The following is a 23,302-nucleotide window of genomic DNA, read 5'->3' as shown; positions in this document are numbered from 1 at the left end:
AGAGCTTTCATGAAAATCACCTTCATGGTAGTATATCACTGACTGTTTCAGCAATCAGACAAAGGTTTTGGATAATCAATTGCAGAGAAGCTGTTCGGAGAATAATTTGGAAGTGCATTAAATGCTTTAAGAATCGCTCCAGTACTGCAACACAAATTATGGCCGACCTTCCCTCTGCTCGTGTAACCCCAGCTAGAGTTTTTGCAAGAACTGGAGTAGATTTCGCGGGACCTTTTATGACCAAGTTTAGAAAAGGAAGGGGAATTCGACCGTTAAAGACATACGTTTGTTTATTTTTTTGTTTCTCAACTAAGGCCATCCACTTGGAAACTGTAAGTGATCTTACTTCGGAAGCATTTCTGGCATCACTAAAAAGATTTGCCGCTCGCCGTGGAAAGCCGCAAGAGATTTTTTCGGATAGAGGAACCAACTTTATAAAGGCGGAAAAGGAGTTAAGGGAATTTCACAAAAAAATTTCATTGAATGAAAACGTAAATAAATATCTTACAGAAGAAGCAATACAATGGAAATTCAACCCTCCGTCCGCTCCTCATTTTGGAGGCCTCTGGGAGGCCGGAGTAAAACAAATGAAAGCTCACTTGAAAAGAACTGTTGGTGCACAAGTGCTAACACAGGAAGAATTCCTTACTCTTATAACTCAAATTGAATCATGTCTAAATTCAAGACCGATCGTTGCAATTACGAGCAATCCCAATGATCTTAGTCCTTTAACGCCAGGCCATTTTATTATTGGAGCTCTCCTGACTGCCATTCCGGAACCTGACACTACTGACGAGAGACTGAGTTATACAAACAGGTGGAAGTTAACGCAGCAACTTTTTCAAAGTTTCTGGAAACGTTGGCATAAGGACCATCTTTGCCAGTTGCAAGGACGTTCAAAATGGACTAGAGCTCAACCAAACTTGAAAATTAATGATTTAGTTATAATTAAGGAAGATAACACACCACCATTAAAGTGGCGTTTGGGTAGGATTGTTGATTTGTTCCCAGGATCGGATGAATTAGTGCGGGTAGTGAAAGTTAAAACAGCTTTAGGTGAACTTAAGAGACCAATCTCCAAACTTGCTGTCTTACCCACATCGGACTAAAAAAAAAGAGGGAAGAACTGTCACTATTATTGTATCCTTTTTAAATGTTTTATTTAGTTTGTTTTTTCATGTATGCTTTTAGAATTGTTTATCATTTTGTTCTCATTCTATTCGCAATGTTTTATGTCAAAGTTAATGATTAAGATTTTCATATGTTTAGTCTAGAGGTAATGTGTGTTATTATAATGTTAATAATTGTCTGCTGAGTTGGAATTTTGACATTTCATTTGATGTGTATGATTTCTCATAATTTAGTTTTAAATTGTTGAAATTTATCAAGTTTGATATGCAAAGTTTAAATTTAGAAGTTGAAAAAAAAAGAGGGAAGTACCTTTATGTGAGTAATGTAAAATTGTGCATTACATTAAAAAAAAAAAAATAGGTGAGAAGCATGGAATATTAATTTTATGAACTGTAGTTCATCGCGGGAGAGGATGTTTGTACGCGTTCACTTAGAGGGCGCTGCCACATCCCTTGCGATCCCTCGCGACTGAACTTTGACCCTCCGGGGTCAGTTGGTTTTTCCTCTGAGATGAGGCAGGTGTTGTTCTTGGCCGCTGAGGCGGAAAATGTTTGTTACTCTTATCAATGATGTAATCATATCATATATATAAGTTCAAATTAAATAATTTAAAAACTAATGCTCTCCCACTATTTACTGCTTCGTGAAGTTTCTGCATGGGGTAAAAGCATCCAGATATCATCTAACAGATTGATTTATTCGCCATTTCTCTCTGAGGCAGCAACTCGGTGTGATTTTAACTGCTATACGGCGTGCAATCTCTTTGCCAGAAATACTGATCTTACACCGACAACATGCTTTATACTACTCAGACACTCCCCCATTACGTCTGCCTGCATATCTGCGCATGTGCTACCGTACATCACCTTACTTAATCTCCTGATTGGTCTTTCTGTGCGCTCTGCCTCTTCGTTCAGCTGATATGTTAATTTTTCGACTTCGTCCTTAATTTTTGCACACCAGTGTAGGTGAAGTTCTTGGGGCACTGAAAGATATAAATGTATCTCAGTGGGGGGGGGGGGGAATGCATACTGATACACCTAAAACACAACTTTACCACCCCACAACAAAAATAAATTCAGAAGAATTCTTTTCTTTAAATTTTCATAAAAGTATCCATTAACTATTTTTATGGCACTTGGGTCACTGGAAGATAGAAATGCATTTCGGTAAAAAAAGAAATATATACTCTAATATACTTAAAACATAGTTTTCTCACTCTGCGCCAAAAGTCAATTTAAAAAAAAAAAATCCTATGCGTTTTGCTCCACATTAGTATACAATAAACAAATGGCTACACTCAACCCTTTATTAATTGTAATATATCTATATAGATAAATGGATACATCTGTATGTATGTCCAGGGTAAACTTCAAAACTACTGAACCAATTTTAACCATTTTTTTTCACCAGATAGCTACATTCTCAGGAAGAAATATAGGCTATAATTCATTTCGTTTAAAAAAGTTATGATGGAAAACTAAATTTCAAGTAATTTCCCCACCAAACGATTAAATATAAAACCCATTGTTACAAAAATTTGTTGCCTTACAACAGCAATATCAATAGTAATCATAATGAAAATTTTGAATCAAGGCTTCTCCAGAGCAAACATGAATTTAAAATCATTTAAATGTTTGGAAACTCTACTTTTTGCACACTTAGGGAAACATAGTAGAGAGATTTTTTATTTATGTGTGTACTACTCAATTAAATGAAGCGCAGGTTTTTTTTAGTGATCTTTGTTTTTGTTAGTTCATATTTTGGAAATTCTTCACATTTTTATATGCTTAAATGTCATGCTTTCGTTTCTAACTGAATATTATTTCGTTCTTTATACTTATTGCTATTTTACTTTTATGGGTAAGGAAGAAGCTTGATTTTCAATCAAGTTAAAGTGGTGTATTTTGAGTTCTTTCAGGTAAAACAGAAAACGAATAAAAGTAGCGATTGTTTCTCACAGTTATTACTGACCCAGGCAACGCCAGATATTTTTGCTAGTTAACACTATAAAACAAGACAAAGATTTTTCTTGATTTTTTCTAGCAGTAACAAAAAGGATTTTATTATTATTATTATTATCATCATCCAGTCAATTGTTTCCTTTCCTCACTGTTCAACAGGCAAGAGCAGGCAGTTATAAACCTGACATTTGAAGGACCTGAGTGAAGGACAAGTTGTCCAAACATAACCGAACTCAATACATAAGGAGTAAAAATATTCACATTAACAATTCAATTACCTTCCTAATTACAGAAAAAACATGAAATTGTTTCCAGGTTTTGTTAATAAATAATTAGAAAACTTGTCTAATAATTACTTTTGGATTTGAGCAGATTGAACACATTTCAAATATTTTTTTCTTTTCACCAAACTGTTTATCAGGATTTTTAAGTAGCTTTTTTTGTTTCTTCTTAGATATTGAACAATCCTGCAGAGGACGCTTTTGGATGATCACAGATGTTGCTTCAGAAGACTCTTCCGACTTGAGCATTTTGATTTTATCCATTGAGTCAACAGGTCTATACATAAAAATTGATTAATGAAAAATAAGCAAACACAAGAATTGAACAAAGGACAATATTTTTAACTATAAAAAAATGTACAGCTACATACACTGCATGAAAGAATAAGAGCTCAATTTTTAAAATTCTAAACAGCAATAATCAAAGCCTATAGAAGGACATTTTTCCTGCATCATTCAAAAGAAAGGGAAAAAAACAATATTTACGATACACTTTCACAGAGCTCTTACTATGTATTACAAAAGAGGACCTGCAATGTATAGTTACTGTCGGAGCAATTTGAATCTTAAATGTGCGGGGCAAAGTGAAATAGTTCATTTCATTCCTTCAGTTAATAATTCACTCATACTTATTCTGTCCTTCACTTATTTTTGCATTTATTCACTTATCTATTATTCTCATCTAATAATATATTCTTTTATTTGATTGTTGCTTCATTATTTGGTTATTTATTCATACATTCATTTATTTATACATTCATTTAATGAAAAACATTTTTTAGAATCAATTTAAAAAATATGTACTCTAATATACTTAAAACATAGTTTTCTCACTCTGCGCCAAAATATTTCAATGCCAGTTTTTTTATGAAATGAACTGTTCTTTCCTTATATTCAGTAATTTTCAGATCAAAATGGCAGTTTGTTCATTTTGAAAAAAGTATGTCATCTTAACTACTACACTTTGCTTCACATTACCCTACTAGCTGAACTGCCCATTGTAATGCGGTCAAAACCAGAAAAATGCAAAGAGGGACTCAAGCTGAAGTATCCAAGTGGGTTTGCGTGAATTATGTAAGATTCAATGTAACAGAGCTCTACAAGAGCAGCATTTTTGAAAATGATAACATGAAACTGCAGATAACTATTCTCACGAGGAAGAAATCAAAGTATGACCAGGGGGAAACTTGCAAAACTCCTTTAACTCACTTTACAAGAGTTTTGAATTTGGTGGCTTTACTTTAAAAATTTGTAAGTTTCAGTCCTTAATAGCTGATTAATTTACTTATTTTATTTATGAATGTTAAATTTCCTTTTAAATTTGAATTATATTTGGGTATATTACTTCAATAAATGTGTATTTTATACAAGTTTCTTCATTCATGGTCTCTAATGTGGCTCATATAAGAAAGACGTATGGTTCTACACTTCCTCTCCCCCTCCTCCTAAAAGGAGTACAATTGTATACTTGAGTGCATACATGAATGCAGCCAATGCTCCAGGTTTTATATTTTATACATAAATACAGTTGAACACGATAAATACAAAAAGCTAAAAATTCCCAAATTTGTTCGTATAAGCCATAATTTGTAATAATAGTGAGTAAGTAAAATGGGAAAGAGAAAATTCCTATGTGTATTTTTTGCCATGCGTGGGTTATGTTTATTATACTATGCAGCAACTCATTTTATGATCAACTTTTCATGATCCCCCATCATGATTTTTTACAAGATCACCAAAAAAAAGCAACACCAAATTTAAGAAAGGTACGGTTGCCACGATGTTTTGTTGCAAGAAAAAGAAAAAGCAAAACTGGTTAACAACACTCAATAAAGTGCTTTATTGATGTTCTAGGGGGAAAACTAAGCTGACGGGCCTAAAATAGTGTGACGTACTAGCACAGCCATTATTACCTTTTGGAATGGCTTTCTTTTTAATCAAAACAGTCTTTACAATGCGAATAAACTAATGTATCAAGATGGGAAGTGATGTTAAAACCGAGACTTCTGGGGATTTTTTTACCTCTAAAACCACATTTGCTGAGTAACTGGTGGGAAGGTCATTTTCATTGCATGAACTAGTACTAGCCATACCCGAAAAACCCATTCAAACGAGCTGATGTGTGCATCACATGACGTCCTTTTACTCTAATTTAATGTTATTTTCTCATTATTGGCAATTTCAATGTGATTCTATAGTTTACTTTCTAAATATCACCAACAGTGGCCAAATTGAAACCAGATTTTAAAAATAAAAAAAATCGTCAAATTTATCGCCAAGTTGGTGACCAAAAGACAGGCGATATATTGCTAAGTGTCCACCAAATTATAACACCACCTGAGTTTACATCAAAATTAACAATGATTTCCCCCAAAAAGGGGCAAAAGACCCCTTTAGAAACAACCGAATGCAACCAAAAGGGGAGGTGCACAACTACACCCCACTAGAAGTCTACGTATCAAATTTCAACTTTATAGGACATACTGTTCTTGAGTTATGCGACACATACGTACTTACGCACATACATGTATACAGATGTCACGATAGAAAAAGAAAGCTCGTTGTCTCACGAAGAAAGCTCGTTGCAATTAACTCAGGAGTCCTCAAAACAGATATTTTGCGGGTCTGTACGTTCTTAGACACTTATCCACATGTGGTCGAGTCGAAAAATAATCTCAACATTCATCCGGGGGTGAGCAAAATGGAAATTAAGGTCGATTTTTGAATGAAAAATTTTTTGCGAATACAATACTTCCTTTTTTGTAAAAGGAAGTAAAAAGAGGGATATGGGAGGTCAGGTGTTAATACACAAAGGAAAAGATAGACATTATTTATGCCTAGCAGACTGACCTAAACATGAGCAGATGTGTGAGCTTTATTTTCTACACCAAAAGATTCAACATATGCTTCACAATATAATATGCTTTCTGCAATGGCACAAAATAGCTGAAAAAAGATTTTATAGTATTCAATTGGGAATTTTTCTGCTGCAAGGTCAGAAGTTTTGCTCATCCTAACCGAAACTTTCATTGAAATTAGCTTAATATATGCGACATTTTTTATGCAATTAAGTAGCAAACCAAACTTAATTAACAAAATTTTCATTTTAGCCGTGATTTTGTATTAACCATGGTCATATTAATTTATATTATAGTAACAGTGTTCAACTGCATATGAATTTTAATGGCTTTTTCTTGATGACTTAGTAATTCATGCGTCTAACAAATTATACAATGGTATTAATAGTAGTATAAATGCAATACTATGTAATAAAACTGAAAATGGTTAATCAAAACTTACGGAGGTCGTACATAAGGTTGACATACCCAAGGAGGACATTGATGTACTTTTTCTACATTATTAAGAACACAATCTTCCAGAACTGTTTTCTAAATGTGCGCAAAGAATTTAGCAATTAATTGACTAAATTAATTAGTATATTAATAAATAGAATTGCATATTCAATTTAAACATATACGAGGGACCCAAAAGAAACCGGACTAAGGTGCAATGCCAATCCTAGATGTAGTAGAGTGTTCTCCAGCTAGATGGCTCAAGTAGAGACCTTTACAAACCAGCTGTGCAAGTGGCGTCAGTGTAGTTGATAATGTCTGATTGTAGTGTAGGTTTTCTCTGGTGTTGTTGCCTTCCGCCTTCGAACTCATTATGACAGATTTAAAAGAACAAACTGTAAGCTTGAAATTTTGCTTCCTGCTTAAAATGTTGGCAACAGAATAGCTTACTAATGCTTCACCAAGCTTTCAAGAACGATGCTATGAGCCGTACACAAGTTTTCAAGCTTTTTGGGCCCTTTAAAGGTAACAGTATGAATGTTGAAGATCATGCTCGCTCTGAGCACTCTTCAACGTCTCAAAACGATGAAAACATTGAAAAATTCCGCCAAAAAATCAATGGGAGTCGTCGTTTTACAACTGACGAAACTTTAGAAGAAACAAGAGTGAGTTGGAGCTCGCACGGGCGATCGGAAGAATGGTTCCTTCACCATGATAATGCTCCCGTACACACAGCCTTCACTATTAACTGCTACTGGGCCTCTCAGGGGTGGCCAGTCGTTCTTCGACCCCCTCCCTCCCCCCCCATATTCACCAGACCTAGCCCCCTGTGGTCTTTTTCTGTTCCCGAGGATTAAAAAAATTCTGAAAGTGAAGCATTTTGATGATGCAGAGGCTGTAAAAACTGCTTCGCAACGAGCACTGAACATGGTCAAAGTTCAAGAGTTCTAGGGGAACCTCTAACAGTAGAAAAAGGATTAACAAGTGTATTGCATCTAAGAGTGAACACTTCGAATGAGACTGAAGACATTTTGTAAATAAACTAATATATAAATATTTTAGAACAAAAATCCGGTTATTTTCGGGTCCCCCCTCGTACACAAAATGATTTAACATTTTTAAACAAATGGTTGTAGGGAGGTTTTATCAGTATTGTCACAATTTGAAATAATAGTAATAAATAATTGAACAAGTTATTTCAAAAACTTACTTCATATTTATTTTTCAATTCCATTATAGCAGATTTAAATTCAAGAACACTATTGGCAACAGCAAATTTTTGGCGAACTTCTTTATTTTCATCAAGAACAAGACTAAAATTAAAACATAAAATATCTAACTTGATTTTTACTACTTGATAGGTACTATAAAAACAACATAAAAATATCATAATTACTACTCTTACTTTGTTTGCATAGCAAATTACTTCAGAACTTAAAGGGACCAAGTAAAGGTATGCCTTAAAAAGAGCAGCATTGTTGTTATGGTTATTTCAAAATTTTAAAAATATGAAGTACAGTCGAACCACGTTACCACAACATCTTTGGGACTGTCAACCAAGTGTCATCATACCTGCAGCAACATCATAACCAGAATATTTTTTTTTTTAATTCATAATTAAACATTAGTTAAACCATAAAATTAGATTTAATGAAGAAATTAATACTGTTTATGTTTTTAATTAGATTTAACTAATGTTAATTTGAATTATTGGTGAATATAACAAAAAATATTCAAAAAAAAAAACCCTACATTTATTTTTTATTTTTTTTATTTTTATTTTATTTTTTTTTTCAATTCTACAATACTTTCCAATAAAATATTTGATAAATTTTTGAATAACATTTGTTACACTACTTCTTCCACGAAATTACCAGCAAGAAAGAAATCAATTCAAAACTCTTCACTTTTGTCTGTAATTTGATTAGATTTTGATAGCTAAGCCCCACCTTTCAAAGGTGAAAAAACCCTTTATAATCCTTTTATCCACTTTAAGAGTTGTGTGTCCCTTTTCAATCTAATGAGGAGCCCCTTATCTCTTTCATGGGAGAAGCTTGTTGTAACCACCTACAGCTTAACGTAGCTATGGTCTTTCTCTTCTTGTGTTGTTCCCCTCGTCCAGTATTGCAATTCACCAGCTTTGAATTCCTTTCTATTGTCTCTCTTGTCAAAGTCTGAAACCTGAACCTTTTAGAACTTATCTACTCGCTCCCCACCATTTTTGAGGCGTCATGCCTGGTCAAATCTCTTGTCAGAGTCCGAAGTTCTTACAACAAACATTTCCAGATGTCTTCATTATTTTACTGAAAATTTCTCAATTGCAAAGAAATATTTGATCCAGTCTGCGCAGCTTGAAGCGTCATCGTAACCGGAGTTGCACGAAAAAAAACTGTCGTAAAATCCATTAAAATTATATAACATAGGTTCGGAACTTTGAAAAAGTGACGGGACATCCGGACTGTCGTGAAATCTGAGTACGTGATAACGAGGTTTGACTGTACTTTTTAGTAATTTAATTATTTTTCAACCTTTTAATATTTTGTTTTTAAAAAAATTACTTTTAACTGAATTGTTATATTTAATCCATTGAAATCTTATTTAAATACACATGAGGCAGTAAGAAGCAAAGAGATGTAAGTGGCAAAATTAAAAATTAGGAGATAACCAGTACAAATGGAAGGTGAACCTCTCCTCTGTCTTGGGGCAAGAGATAGTACTAGTAGCCCTGGTAGGTGCTGCTTTATAGCATGATTTAGAAAAAAAAATTCAATGAAATTCTACCTAGGGCGTTACCTTTAAACGTGTTTTACTCCAAAATTAAAAATGTCCACTTACATCCCTTTGCTTCTCACTGTCTCATATGTGAAGGTCAATTATAATGAAAAACACTGGAAATAAACATCATGTTACATGGTGTAAAAAGTAATAGACATTTGACAGAAACTGATTAAATTAAAAGTAGATGTGTATGCCTCAGTGCTCTGGAAACAAAGTACATCTTTCAAGCTAAACACATTGCAAGTGTCTCAAACTCTAATAATAAATCTCCCTTATCATTACAAACTCTACTTATAAATCTCCACTCATTATTACAATCATTGAAACAAGTTGGTTGTAACACATGCGGTCAGAGGCCAAAAGTCAAATGGAGGTGGTAGGTGACCTTGGAAGAGAACAGGAGCAGCTGCCCAAAACAATAAAGCATTGGCAGGCACTCTGTGTCATTCAAGTTTTGATGGAAGAAAGGCAAGCCTGACTAACAAAGTTAGTGGTCCAGGGGAAGCCCAGCATATTAAATTGTGCAGTCTATCATGCAGCTTCATATTTCTATTCAAAGTTTTGTAGTATGTATGCAAAAAATGAATTGATTATTCCAGAAAGGGCCATAAGTCCTACGGAAATCCATTACACTAATGTTTTTATGAAATAATCGATTCAAATATTATTATAAACATGAATTTCAAAGACTGAATATAATTTAAAGATAGCTAATATATAAATAGATTTAGCACAAAAAATATTCTCAAAGCCCATTATTCACTATATGACTTGAAACCCGCTTTTCCTAAAATCCTCCATTCAAGAATTGCATATTATGACAAGAAACGTTGAGTATATACCCATTTTTTTCCTTAAGAATATAGATAAATGCTAAAAGTTAAAAATCTCTAAAACAAAGCAAATCAACTTTTTGAAATAATGTTTACAATGTACAGTGAAGCACCGTTTATATGTTTTTGAAGGGACTGTATGAAAAAAGCGTACAAACGAAAAAATGTATAATAGGTATAGGTTAATGTGTATTGAACTGTAGGGACCAATTTAAAAAACGACTAATTGATAAAAATGCATAAAAGAGAAATGTATAAACGGTTCTTTATTGAAATTGCTTATTATTAACAACAGAAAACTTTTATGCATAATGCCATGACTGCAGAAATAAGGAGTTTGGGCTAAAACCCAGAGTTATTAGCTGTTAATCCAAATTTCCAGCCCTAGTAAGGTAATAAACATAAAACTTTTATTGTTTATTTGTAAGGACTGCAATGAGCCAACCACCAACACCCTGCTCCCTTCCTAGAAGAAAATTCTAACTACACTAGCTAGTGCATTATGCATTGAAGTTTTAATAAAATTTTACTCAATATCTTGAACAATACAAAAGGAAAATAATCAAAATAGAAAAACTTTCACTTTACCAATGATGGCATAGCTTAAACATATGCCCTCGAACATATGACATAGGACAGGGATATTTTTCTACAAGTTCTAAATATTCTAAAGAAACATCCCAAACTGTAGGATTTATACCATGGAATAAAGCTGGATTATGAAGACTTCCCTCTGAAAAAAAAAAGACAGTTATATTTGTAGAGAATAAAAGTACAAGTTTTTAAGATATTTTTTTTAAGTACTCATAAAATTTTGAATTTTTAAAGCAATTTTTTAAAGAAAAAGGAGCTAATCAAGTTTTTTATAAACCTCAAAACTTATTTATTTTTTGACTTTTCCGTTATAGGCTTGGAAACTTCTTTACTTTCTACCTTGGCAAAAATAGAAAAATAATATTTGCATCGCTGACAAATTGGCTCCTTGTTTTTTTATTTTACATTATAATAGAACATTTCATGATTATTAGTGACACAATATACAGCAGAACCTCGTTATCACACCAGCTTTGGGACTGTCAACAAAGTATCCACATAGCCTTAGCGACGTCATAACCGGAATAGTTTAAAAATTCATAATTAAACATTAGTTTATAATAATAAAATTACAAATATAATAAAGAAATTAACAGCTTTGATGTTTATAATTAGATTTACCAATGTAAACTTGAATTATTGGTGGATAAAACTAAAATTATTTTTTTTTAAAAATACTTCACTTTTTTTTTTCAATTTCAAAATATTTTCCAATAAGGAATTGCTTAACTTTTGAAAAACATTTTTAATACTGCTCCTTTTTACGAAGTTAATTATCAAGTGACTAAAAAAAGGGTTCATGTAATTATCTCTAGACTTCACTTTTGCCCACAATTTGATTCGACTTTGACGGCTAAGCTAAGCCTCACCTTTCAAAAGTGGAAAAATGCTTCCTAGCTCTTTTATCCACTTTAAAGTTGTTTGTTCCATTTCAAGGGGCTCTTTGCTATTATGTTTTTCTCACACTGGAGAAGCTTCTAGTGACCATCACAGCTTAAGATAGCTGTGGCCTTTCTCTTCTCCTGCTGCTTCCCTAGTCCAAACTTCAATCAATCAAAACGGATCCTTTACAATATTCTTATAAATCAAACTGAGAACTTCACAAAATTCTGCTTGACAAAATCATATCTCTCACAAAATTACTTATTAATCAAGCAGCAATAAGCAAATTCAAAATCTACTTTTACCGATAAATCTACATCAAGGAAAAGCGCACAAAGCGTGTGATGTCATTAGCTGAAGAAAGTCATCACAGGAGAAATGAGAATGAACAATTTGTAGCTAAAAAAATACATTTTTTTCTTTAAAAAAAAAAAGCCTAGCTAACATTGAATGCATCAAAAATTCTAATAATCTGGTTAGTTGAAGAAAAAAAAAATTAAGTGGCAAAAACAGGACCCTATGAAAAACCCTGAACAGACTCCTGTATATGTCATACTTGTCTTGTCTTGGAAACCAATTAATTATTGAAAATAACATGCGACAAATTATAAAAAATTATTTTATGATCATGTAAATGATGAAATATAACTGCGAAGATTGGTTATTTCATACAGATGTTTGAGTCTTTAAAATATTACTAGCTGTGTCGCCCGGCTTTGCGAGGTCTAACTCGAAAATAAAAGTTATGTCAAGTGACGCATGATCAACAATCAAGCTTGAACTTTCAAAAAAAATCAGTAAAATTTTGCAGCAGATTTCTGAAAAATAAAGAAAAAGTAAACATTGTAAATCCCCCGATTACAGGAAAAGTCTTTAAAACAAAAGCCAGAAATTTACTTGTTCAAATTAAAGAAAAAAATGGCAACAGATCTTTTGTCTCAATGATTTTCTTCATGCTTCAAATTTTAATAAAAGCATTTTTACAAAAATAAATGAGATGAAGCACTGAATGATAATTTGAAAGGAGGAAAGCCTTTGAAAAATAAGAATTTTATGTTGAAATCTAAATATCATAATCGTTTTAATTGACATCTCCACCAATTATTATCGGAGGATCATGTTATATGGCCAAACATAAAGAGGGTAAAATTACGAAACTATCGATACAGTTCAATGGTCAGTTCATTCGCGTTTGGGAGAACTTGGACATAGATACATAGATAGGTAAATGCATAGATGCACTCAGTTTTTAATTATATGAGATTATGAACCTCTTTTCGACAAAAGTTGCACATATTCTTTTTTTAAACACAACACATTCTAAGATCAACCATTAACCACATCAAAGGCACATGACAAATATTTACATATGCATAAATATTTTTGTTATGAAATAGAGTAAATAAATTTAAATAGAGGGGGCATGTCTATGAAAAAAATTGAAGTCGTAGTTATGGGATACATAGGTGAGAAATGTATGATAATGTGGTCGCTTCGGGGTTATGAAAATGTGGTCACTTCGCAAGAATGAATATAACCAATCTTGCAAAGGAACCAAATAAATTAGCTAGCGGATTGGTTTGCATTTTAATTCACGTTTTTATGCAATTTCAAATACGTGCTTCAAAAACTTGCAACAATATCTAGTTTTAAATTAACTACCAATTGAGGAACTGTTATGCAATGTTTTGAATCAAAATGTATCCCAAGCTCTTTAGTGAGAAGATTAGGGTACATCGGTGCAACTTCCAGCTTCAATTTCTTCTTAGTCTATGTTGTGTTGTTGTGCAGATACATTTTCTTTTCTTTAAACTAATCTCATCAATGAAGATGAATGCCATTATTAAATACATAAGAAACATCACTCATTTTTTTTAATATAGCTTTTTTTTTTTTTTTTAAATGAATGATACACAAAAAGTTACTTCTAATAATTAAACTATCTTACATAAATTTACAGGTGATAGATAAATTTCTTTGGTATTTAATAGCATATTTTGTTTCTACATTAAATCTATTTTGACTTTCAAGCTTAATTATTTAACATTTTCTTTTGATTATTTTATTTACTGTTAATTTTAAATCAAAGTAATAGTTAAAAGTACAGTATACTCCCGATTATCCGTGTGCGGATTATCCGGTTTGCGGATTAACAGGGCATCATTTCAGAATCACATTTTTCTAAAGCTTCGATGATGTTATTGATAATATCGATAACATGATTGAGGAAGTTAAAGAAATCGAAGGTTTCAAATCAGTTGACGCAGAAAATGTCGAAGAGTGGTTTAAAAGCGACGAATGTGAATCAGGATTTCAATGCCTAACTGACGAAAATATCATTGAACTTGTTACTGAATCAAACGCAAGTGATGATACCGAAAACGAAGATGAAGAATATGAAGAAAATACAATTTCACATTCTACTGCTCTACAATCTGTGGAACATTTATTGGATTACATGAGTGAAGGAAGTTACGATTACGGAGAAATAAATTCCAGTAAGAAAAATTCGTACGGACATACGCAACAATTTAAACAAACAAAGAAAACAAAAATGTATTACCGATTTTTTTTAAGCAATACATTTCGAAGAAAAGTTCCTGGTTTGTGTGAGTATATACATAGTTTTTTCTAATTTCCCCTTAAATAGTTACCCTGCATATTCCTTAAATGATTTTTCGGATTATCCGTGTTTTTCAATTATCCGTGCTACGCCGCCCGGTTATTAGCACGGATAATCGGGAGTATACTGTACAATGTGCAGTTACCAATTCTGGCAACGAACGATATAATTAGTAATATAAATGCAATAATTAGTAATATTTATGAAAAAATGTTGCTATGCTCATGGTTATGTCACTATTCATTCAGTATAGAGCTCATTTTCTACATTAGTGATTAGTATCACTCATAATCTTTTATGCTCTTCATTTATGTTTATGCACTTCACTAAATATAGAGCACCAAATTTTGAAAAATACAATTACACATTAATACTTTTAAAAGCTGGCAACTATCGAATAGTTATTTCGATTCTTATGCAAAATTTTGTGTGTGGAACTCTAATATCCATTTGCAGCAAGTATCAATTCGAAAGGAAAATTAGTAAGGGGGGAGGATGTATTTTTTACTGCCTACCTGAAATTTTTGTTGACTTTCTTTGAATTCCTAGTGCCGTACTTTTGAGTAATTGGCAAATGCAGTTCTAGTAATGGGTTTAATAGTTCTTTCTTTAATTTCCTCTCAGTGCACAAGTGTTCATTCAAAACACTTTATTATAACTATTATCAAGTATGAAACAATAGGTAAGAGCTATTTTGAGAGAATTACTGGCAGATAATTGCAGAAAACGAATTAAAACATATGAACATACCAGCAATCATAACTCCATCAACTCCAGTTTTCTCAAAACATCGGGAGACATCAGAGATATTTTGAATGTTACCATTGGCAAAAACTGGAACCTTTACACTGGATCTGTAATAATGGAAATTTCAACTACAAAATGTGACAAAAAGAAGACAAATTTAATACAAAATTTTTGTATGTGTGTCTCTGAACAAGAAACTATAATAACTATATTAAGAGATGTTCATCAAATAAAAGTTCATCATTTTTAGAATTCTAATAATTCTAATCTTAAAAAGTATGTACTTCAAAGAAAATTTTAAAAATTTCTCAGAAAATCAAGTAAAAGTTGGATTATTTATGAAATGATAAACCACAACTTAGTAATGCATGTTACTTATCTGAAATTATGATTGACTGTGTGGGTCATATGACAGTATTTAGTGAACATTTCACTGCCAAGTTTTGAAGTTTGAAATTTTTTCACTGCAAAAATAGAAATAACAAAGTTGTCAATTATTTTAAACTTTTTTATTTGTACTTTCACAGATAAGATAAAATTTTTTGACATTTAGCTGTGAAATATCCTGCATTGAATACTGTTTAATGACCCATCTACAAAGTTTCACCAATTTCATTTTTTAAATAACTTTTGAATTCATTGAAACATGTAATTAACACAACAGAGACAATACAAATTCTGAAAAGAAAAATGTATTTTAATAACAACTTTGAAATGTAATTCGCATAGAGCCGTTAAGGACTCAGTATTTAATTCATTCTGAAGTCATTAGAACAATTAAAATTCTTAGTGTAGGAAGGGGACAGCTCCATGTCTATATTTTAAAACAATTCAGGAATCACAACAAAAAAAAAAAAAAAAAAAAATTGGAAAATTCATTTTCAAGATTTTGTCCATGTATTTAGTAATCAGAAGTTGCCTCTATGAAACCAATTTCAATGATAAAAAATTAGTCTTATGTGTAATTAATTGCTATGTACTCAAAATGTCGTTCCTGCTCCAAATACATATATACAGGGTGAGCACAAACAATGGACCTAATTTCATAAAATCAAACTTTCAAAACTACTACACACATTACATTAAGGGAGACCTGAGTTTAAAAAGAAATAATTTTAGAGAATTTTTTTCAGTTGCAAATGTTCGGCCCTATTGTTGCACGGCATACATCCAATCTGTAAGCCAGCTAACTTTCATACATTTCATAGCATCAAGCACGGTTCTTGGAGCGGGTGGCAGAGTTTACAGGCATGATGCCAAAATTTAAAAATGCAGTGATGAATCTAGCCAGAGGTAAGTCGCTGCCCATACCTCAGGGGTCGCAATAAAAAATGCATTCTGTCCTAAAGAAAGTTGCAGTCCGTTTACAGATTTTCAATTCAAATTTCAAAAGTTGGGGGGAGGGGGGGGTATGCAGCTCTGACTGTAGCATCGTGTGTGAATATATTTAATATTTTAAAAACTTTTGTTATTATTAAGTTGAGGGCCCACTCTTGTAAACATTACCTGGGGTGGCAAACTACTAGCATCAGTCCTGCGCGGCATCACTCCATCATTGGTTTTTAATGATGCACAATATCGTAGAATCACTGCTACAGATTCATAACGCTGCAAAAATGCATTTGTGAGGTTTTTGTAGTGATTTCAGCATTAATAGCTGATAAATAAACAAAAAAACTTGAAATACATATTATTCCACTAAATGATGAATTACTATCAATTCATCATCTATCACTTATTGTAATGTGGCAGTATTTTAGAAAAAATGAATTTTTTAAATCGGGTCACACAATTTTACCCATCCTGAATAATAATAGAAACACATTTTGGATTTTTAATAATAAGTCAAATTATAGCTGGTTCCAATAAAAAAACAAGTGTGCGTCTTGTGATATAAAGCACTTTAGTTTCACCAATTCTTTCAAAACTTCAAAACTTACTTAACAGCTTTAATGTGTTCCCAACTTGCCAAACCAGTCAAAGGTCCCTTTTGTTCACGAGTTCTTCCATGGACAGTGAGTAACTGAAATTGTATGTGCATACAAAAATTTTAATGAGTTGGTAATTTAAATAAAAAAAATTAAAAAAAAAACACACAATTTTTCATATCCTGAAATGTTTAAGAAATTGGAAATTTTAGAAAGATGTTGAAAATTAATTCCTAAATGTTATCCATAAAACACCTTAAAAAAATATAGCAAAATGTGAACCCTCAGTAGTGCAAATGGCAATATCCGGTTTGGTCTGCTATTAAAGCAGAAAAAATTTCATTTTCAGCAGCTGACTTATGTTTTAAAGCAGATTTGAATAAATTTGATATTACAGATACAATTTTAACTAAAATCTTCTTTTGGGAAAAGTATGCAATAGGATTTTATAACTGGAGCATTTAGGGTTAGTTGGCATGGTTCTTGCCCCATAAAATCCTTTATAAAATTAGTTGCAGAAAATGTTTCTTCAAAAGTATGAATTTTTACTTCCTTTTACAAAAAAAGAAGTATTGTATTCGCGAAAAAACTTTCACTGAAAATTTGGCCTTAACTTCCATTTTGCTCACCTCCGAATTAATATTGAGGTTTTTTTTCAACCTGACCACACGCGGATAAGTGCCTAAGAACGTATGGACACCCGAAATATCCATTTCGACATTTCCCGAGTTAATTACAAAAACTTTTCTCGTGACGTCCGTATATACCTATCTATGTATGTGCGTATGTGCATATGAATGTTGTATAACTCAAGAACGGTATATTCTTGAAAGTTGAAACTTGGTATGTAGACTCCTAGTGGGGTCTAGTTGTGCACCTCCCTTTCTGGTTGCATTCTGATGTTCCAAAGAGGGTCTTTTACACATTTTTGGGGGGAAATCAATGTTAATTTCAATGCAAACTCAAGTGGTGTTATAATTTATGCAAACATTTGGCAATATATGATCAAGTTTTTGGTCGCCAACTTGGCGACAAATTTGGCGATTTTTTTTAAAAATCTGGTTTTAATTTGGCCATTGTTCGTGATATTTAGAGAGTTAACTATTGAATCACAATAAAATTGCCAATAATGGGGAAATAACTGTAAAAGGAAGTCATGTGATGCACACATCAGCTCGTTTATTTGATCATATTCATGCACTCAATTACATAATAAGCTAATATCTTTTCTAAATAATGCTGAAAATTAACAATTTTTTTCACAAAAGAGAGTACTAATATCTACAAAATATTCCTACTTTCCCAAAAAATACCTTTTTAAATTCCCAAAAAAGATCCTATGATAAAAGAAATCAGACCGACCAATGCCAAATGCGAAACAAGTACCTACTACATGATATACTGAGAAATCTCGTAGCAACGAACTTCAATGCAATGCAAATTGTAATTATTGTAACTGGAATTTCTTTGCAATGGAATTCAAGTAAAGTAATAGATATTAAATCGGGACACAGACTATAAATTTATGCCGTTGAAATTGATAGTTTCATGCCCTTGGTATTCGTTGTAACGTGAGATCACTCTACTCCAAGAAAATATTTTAACACGTAGTTCACAACAGCATTTTAGACAATTAGATTCGCATTTATGTATTGTATTTTACAGATAGGCAATTTGAAGATCTTACACTGTAGATATTAGCAATGGTTAATTTCCAGTAATGTTTCAGATCACAGCCGTTCATGCACTTTTAGTCTAGTATCAATACTTCTCACAGTGGTAGTACGAATGTAAACTGGGAAAAAGTTACAAAGACTCTTATATAAGTGCCCTGCAGCAGAGGGAGAAACTCAAGCATATTTTTTTGTGATGTATACCAGGGGTTTGTTGATTTGAATCAGCTTAATTTGAAACAAGATTCAAATTAAAAGATCTTTCTTTTTTTAATCTTTGGCTAAACTTATTTTTTAAAAAAACTTTCATAGATTTTGCAGTTCCAGAATGTTTTAAATATAAAAGAGCTGATGTGTTCCTCACATGACTTCCTTTTACTCCAATTTAATGTCATTTTCCCATTATTGGTAATTTTAATGTCATTCAATAGTTTACTCTCTAAATATCACCAACTGCGGTCAAATTGAAACCAGATTTTAAAAAAAAAATTGCCAAATTTGTCACCAAGTTGGCGACCAAAAGACTGGCGATATATCGCCAAGTGTCCGCCAAATTGTAACACCACAAGTTTACATCGAAATTAACAATGATTTCCCTTCAAAAAGAGGCAAAAGACCCCCTTAGAAGCACCCAAATGAAACCAAAAGGGGAGGTGTACAACTAGACCCCACAAGGAGTCTACATACCAAATTTCAACTTTCTAGGACATATCGTTCTTGAGTTATGCGACATACATACGCACATACATACATACATACATACAGATGTCACGAGAAAGCTCATTACAACTAATTTGTGAATCATCAAAATGGATATTTCGTGTGTCTATACGTTCTTAGACACTTATAGACATGTGGTCGAGTCAAAAACAAAACTCAGCATTCATTCGAGGGTGAGCAAAATGAAAATTAAGGTCCATTTTGGAGTGAAAATTTTTTCGTGAATACAATACTTCCTTTTTTGTAAAAGGAAGTAAAAATGCTGCATTTTGCAAACTCAGATTCAACTCGCTAAGCTGTTCTCTCTTTGTCAGCGTCGGTAAAAGATTCTAACACTTAAGAACAAATTCTTTTACCAGAATCTTTCAACATTACTGCAATGCAGGGGTCCAAGTGAACTTATGTAAAATTTTCTGAAGACAGTATGAAATTTTTGGAAGCTCGAATAACCCTTCCCCTCTTCCATGAAAACTCTTCAAATCAAGGGCGCCCATAGCAAAAATTTTAAAGGGGGGGGGCTCAAAAATTTCCCCCATGGTTTAGCAGTATATTTTCTTCATGGAAACCAATTTCAGTACAGATTAGAGACATTTAAATTTGACATTTTTAAAAACTTATTCATTAATGGCTGGAAAAGAAAGTTTTATACAATTTTTGCAAAAAAAAGCACTAAAAGCAAGGAAGTTCTCATTTCTAAGGGGGGCTTTGATCCCCCACTTGCCCCCCTATATGGGCACCCTTGCTTTAAATATGCACACAAAAATCTTTGGGGGGGAGACATTTTTTTAAACATATTTTTTTTTAGTTTTAGAATGTTGCCAGACCAAAATTTTGGGAAACGGCAACCCAAAATCTTCCAAAATATCGGATTACAAACAACCCTGCTGCAATGCTTCAAAAATGAAATTAAGAGAATTATTGCTGCCCTGAGCAGGCATTTCCTGGTCACATTTTGAACTATGCAACATGGGCGGATTTATGGGGGGTCAGAGGGGGGCAATGCCCCCCCCCAGTTTTGGGAGGATTTTATGTAGTAACAACACATCTTCCAAAAATGTTTAAAAAAAAATCATTATTTTTTGTTTTTGAATAGTTCAGAAGAGCATGGGTGGATTTATAGGGGGGGGGGGGGCAAAGGGGACAATGTTCCCCAGTTTTAGGAGGAGTTTATATAGTAACAACTTATCTTCCAAAATGTTATAACAAAAAAAAATCATGATTTTTTTTTTTTTTTTGAATAGAAAATTAAAGTTTATTTTTTCTTTTAAACTTAAAATAGCCGTTTCTTACAAAGTTCGAACAATACTGTACAAGTGTGTAATCTACTACTCAATTTCAGAGGCTGGAAAGTGCAAATAATTGATAGGTTCTAAAATCCCTGAAAAGATTGGCGCAGTATAGCCTGCAAGGGCTCTTGAACCAAAAACCCAATCTAACCAACCAAACCTTGAAAATAATTAGACAAGTCTTTGAAACTCCTAAGCAAAGTGTGCTTCAATTTTATTTCTTATCAAGTGTATAAATTAAGAATTGTTCAAATGGGTAGTATGTTACTCTCTTGATACCTATTCTCTAAATCTGTGCACCATTTCTTTTAAAGTATTAACTTGCATCACAAAGCACTTTTAAAGCGTAAAACTTAAAAAAAAAAATTATTTGCCTATTATTTCCAATTAACCCTTATAAGACTTCAAAATGCAGAATTTTATATCCATTTTGGATAATTTCCTCCGGGGGAGTAATCCCCGGGCCCCCTAAAACTGGAGATATTCTATATCCCACTTAAAAGGGAGCGCTGCGTTACTCTCTTAATACCAGCCCCCTCTCTTTTAAGGTCAATTTAAAAAGGACAGCATGATTACACACAGTAATGAAAACGACACATAAAAAAAGTAAAGAATGGCCTTACGCATCACAGAAAACAGACATAAACATGGGAAGGGGGAGGGGAGGGCAATTAAAAATGTTGCTCCAAAAAAAATCCTGCCCCCCCCCCCCCCCCCCCCAGGAACTCAGTCCTAAATCCGCCTATGCTGTGCAAGTCTTGACAGAATTGACCTTTTTTTCAATCTTCTAATCTAAGATTTCTTGAGGGTTTTTAGGTTCATGGACTTGGCCTAGCCCAGCGGTTCCCAAACTTTTTAGGCCGCGGAACCCTTAGTGCTTTGTTTTTACCTCAAGGAACCCCATAATTGTTTAAGACTTAAAGACAAAATGTTAGCGATCTGGGAGTTAAATGATAATGATGAAAATCATTCGAGTGCTTCTTCTACATAGAAGGAGCAATTAATCATGTGAAAATTTTCAAGATTAACGCATTTTAAGGTAAGCTGAATGCTGAACATGTTTTGACCATTTTTGGAAACTATCTGTCTATTTGATTGTGTTTGCATGTATCTGACTGATTAATTTTGGGTCTTCTAATTCAAAACATAATGCATGAACTTGAACAAAACTTGGTATACATATGCACCCCCATGTGAACTGGTAAATATTAGTTTTGCCGCCAATCTCTTCAGAAGGTGGCGCATCTGAATGATTTCCGCTATTAGTCTGACTGCGTTATTTGAAACAGTAATACAAGAATTATCATAAAAATTGTGCTCATATGAAACATAATGGGAAAGAAGCTAATAAGTTTTTGCCTTCATTCATTCCCAAGGGATGTCAGAACAAAAATATTGCTTTTTTCTCAAAAAATAATGCAAGAATTCAAACAAAAACTGAAGTAAGAGGGGCCCTCAACTGAAACATTTGTGGATTAGTTTTGAGTTGACTTTGGCATCGACTGATTGCTCAAGGAAGGGAGGTGCATCGAGTGCTTTTGACGTCTTATAAGAAGAGATAACTTTCTCCTTGAATGAAAATAGAGACTTAGTTCAGTTTACCAAAAATATAGTGAACAGATACGCTGATTATATCAAACGACATCATGCAAAACATTGAAAACTGCTAAAGATATTGTCTTTTCCTATAGCTGAAAAACTTTCAGTTCATCTGTAAGTTCATACACTCTTTCAAAAGTTTTTGTTTTAGCTAGCCAGCGTAGTTCATACGGAAAAGTATGGATTTGTGATGATTACTCCTTCATAAATCTTGCTCAATAGTGTTATTTGGAGGCAATGAGACTTGAAAAAATTAACTACTTCTGAAGCTTCATCAAGAACTTTCTTTCAATCAAATGACGCTTTTTATACGCCATAATGATGATACAATGACACTTATTGTTTCAATTTAGAGCAGCTCTTTTTTATCCCTGAAAGTTTCTCTTTTTCTGAAATTAAGGTGGAAAATATAATAAACTTATGCGACTTGTGGCGGAAACCTAGGGTTCGGCGGAACACAGTTTGGGAATCGCTGGTCTAGCCACATGTGAAATAAGTCAGAAACAACAAGAGAGCCCAGTGACTTGGATACCTCACTAACTATAATCTAGACAGCAGTTTCAATGAGGCAGTGAGAAGCAAAGGGATGTAAGTGGACATTTTCAAGTTTTGAGTAAAACGCGTATAAAGACAAGGTTCTAGGTAGGCTATCATTGAATTCCTTTTCTAAATCATGCTGTACAATAGCACCTACCAAGGCTACAAGTACTATCTCTCTCCCCAAGACAGAAGAGAGTGCCCCTACTATTTGTACTGGTTATCTCCAAATTTTTAATTTTTCTACTTACATCCCTTTGCTTCTCACTGCCTCAAATGTATTTTTAAAAAAAAAATCAACAGTACCTGACATCCTGCGGCTTCCAACATCTGTGCATACTTGATGGTGTGCTGCATATCCGGAAAAACCCGAATCTTACATGTAATGGGTACGTTTGCTTCTTTCTGAGCTCGGTTTACTGAAACAAGAAAA

The 23,302-nt window shown here is 33.1% G+C and overlaps 1 protein-coding gene across 2 annotated transcripts in view; it reads right to left on the bottom strand.

Moving 5' to 3' along the window:
* LOC129220143 (tRNA-dihydrouridine(16/17) synthase [NAD(P)(+)]-like) overlaps nt 1-23,302 on the bottom strand; it is a 43,860-nt gene that overhangs the window by 8,585 nt on the left and 11,973 nt on the right. For both annotated transcript variants that reach the window (XM_054854495.1, XM_054854496.1), the window contains 7 exons: nt 23,176-23,288; nt 17,067-17,149; nt 15,130-15,233; nt 10,869-11,013; nt 7,880-7,982; nt 6,677-6,765; nt 3,452-3,653 (listed from right to left, as the gene is read on the bottom strand). In XM_054854495.1, coding sequence (XP_054710470.1) covers nt 3,452-3,653; nt 6,677-6,765; nt 7,880-7,982; nt 10,869-11,013; nt 15,130-15,233; nt 17,067-17,149; nt 23,176-23,288 — 839 coding nt within the window. The remainder of the gene's footprint in view (nt 1-3,451; nt 3,654-6,676; nt 6,766-7,879; nt 7,983-10,868; nt 11,014-15,129; nt 15,234-17,066; nt 17,150-23,175; nt 23,289-23,302) is intronic.

This window comes from Uloborus diversus, chromosome 4 (genome assembly GCF_026930045.1).
Source record: "Uloborus diversus isolate 005 chromosome 4, Udiv.v.3.1, whole genome shotgun sequence".
NCBI classification, from domain to species: Eukaryota; Metazoa; Arthropoda; class Arachnida; order Araneae; family Uloboridae; genus Uloborus; species Uloborus diversus.
This window is presented reverse-complemented; position numbering and strand designations above follow the sequence as displayed.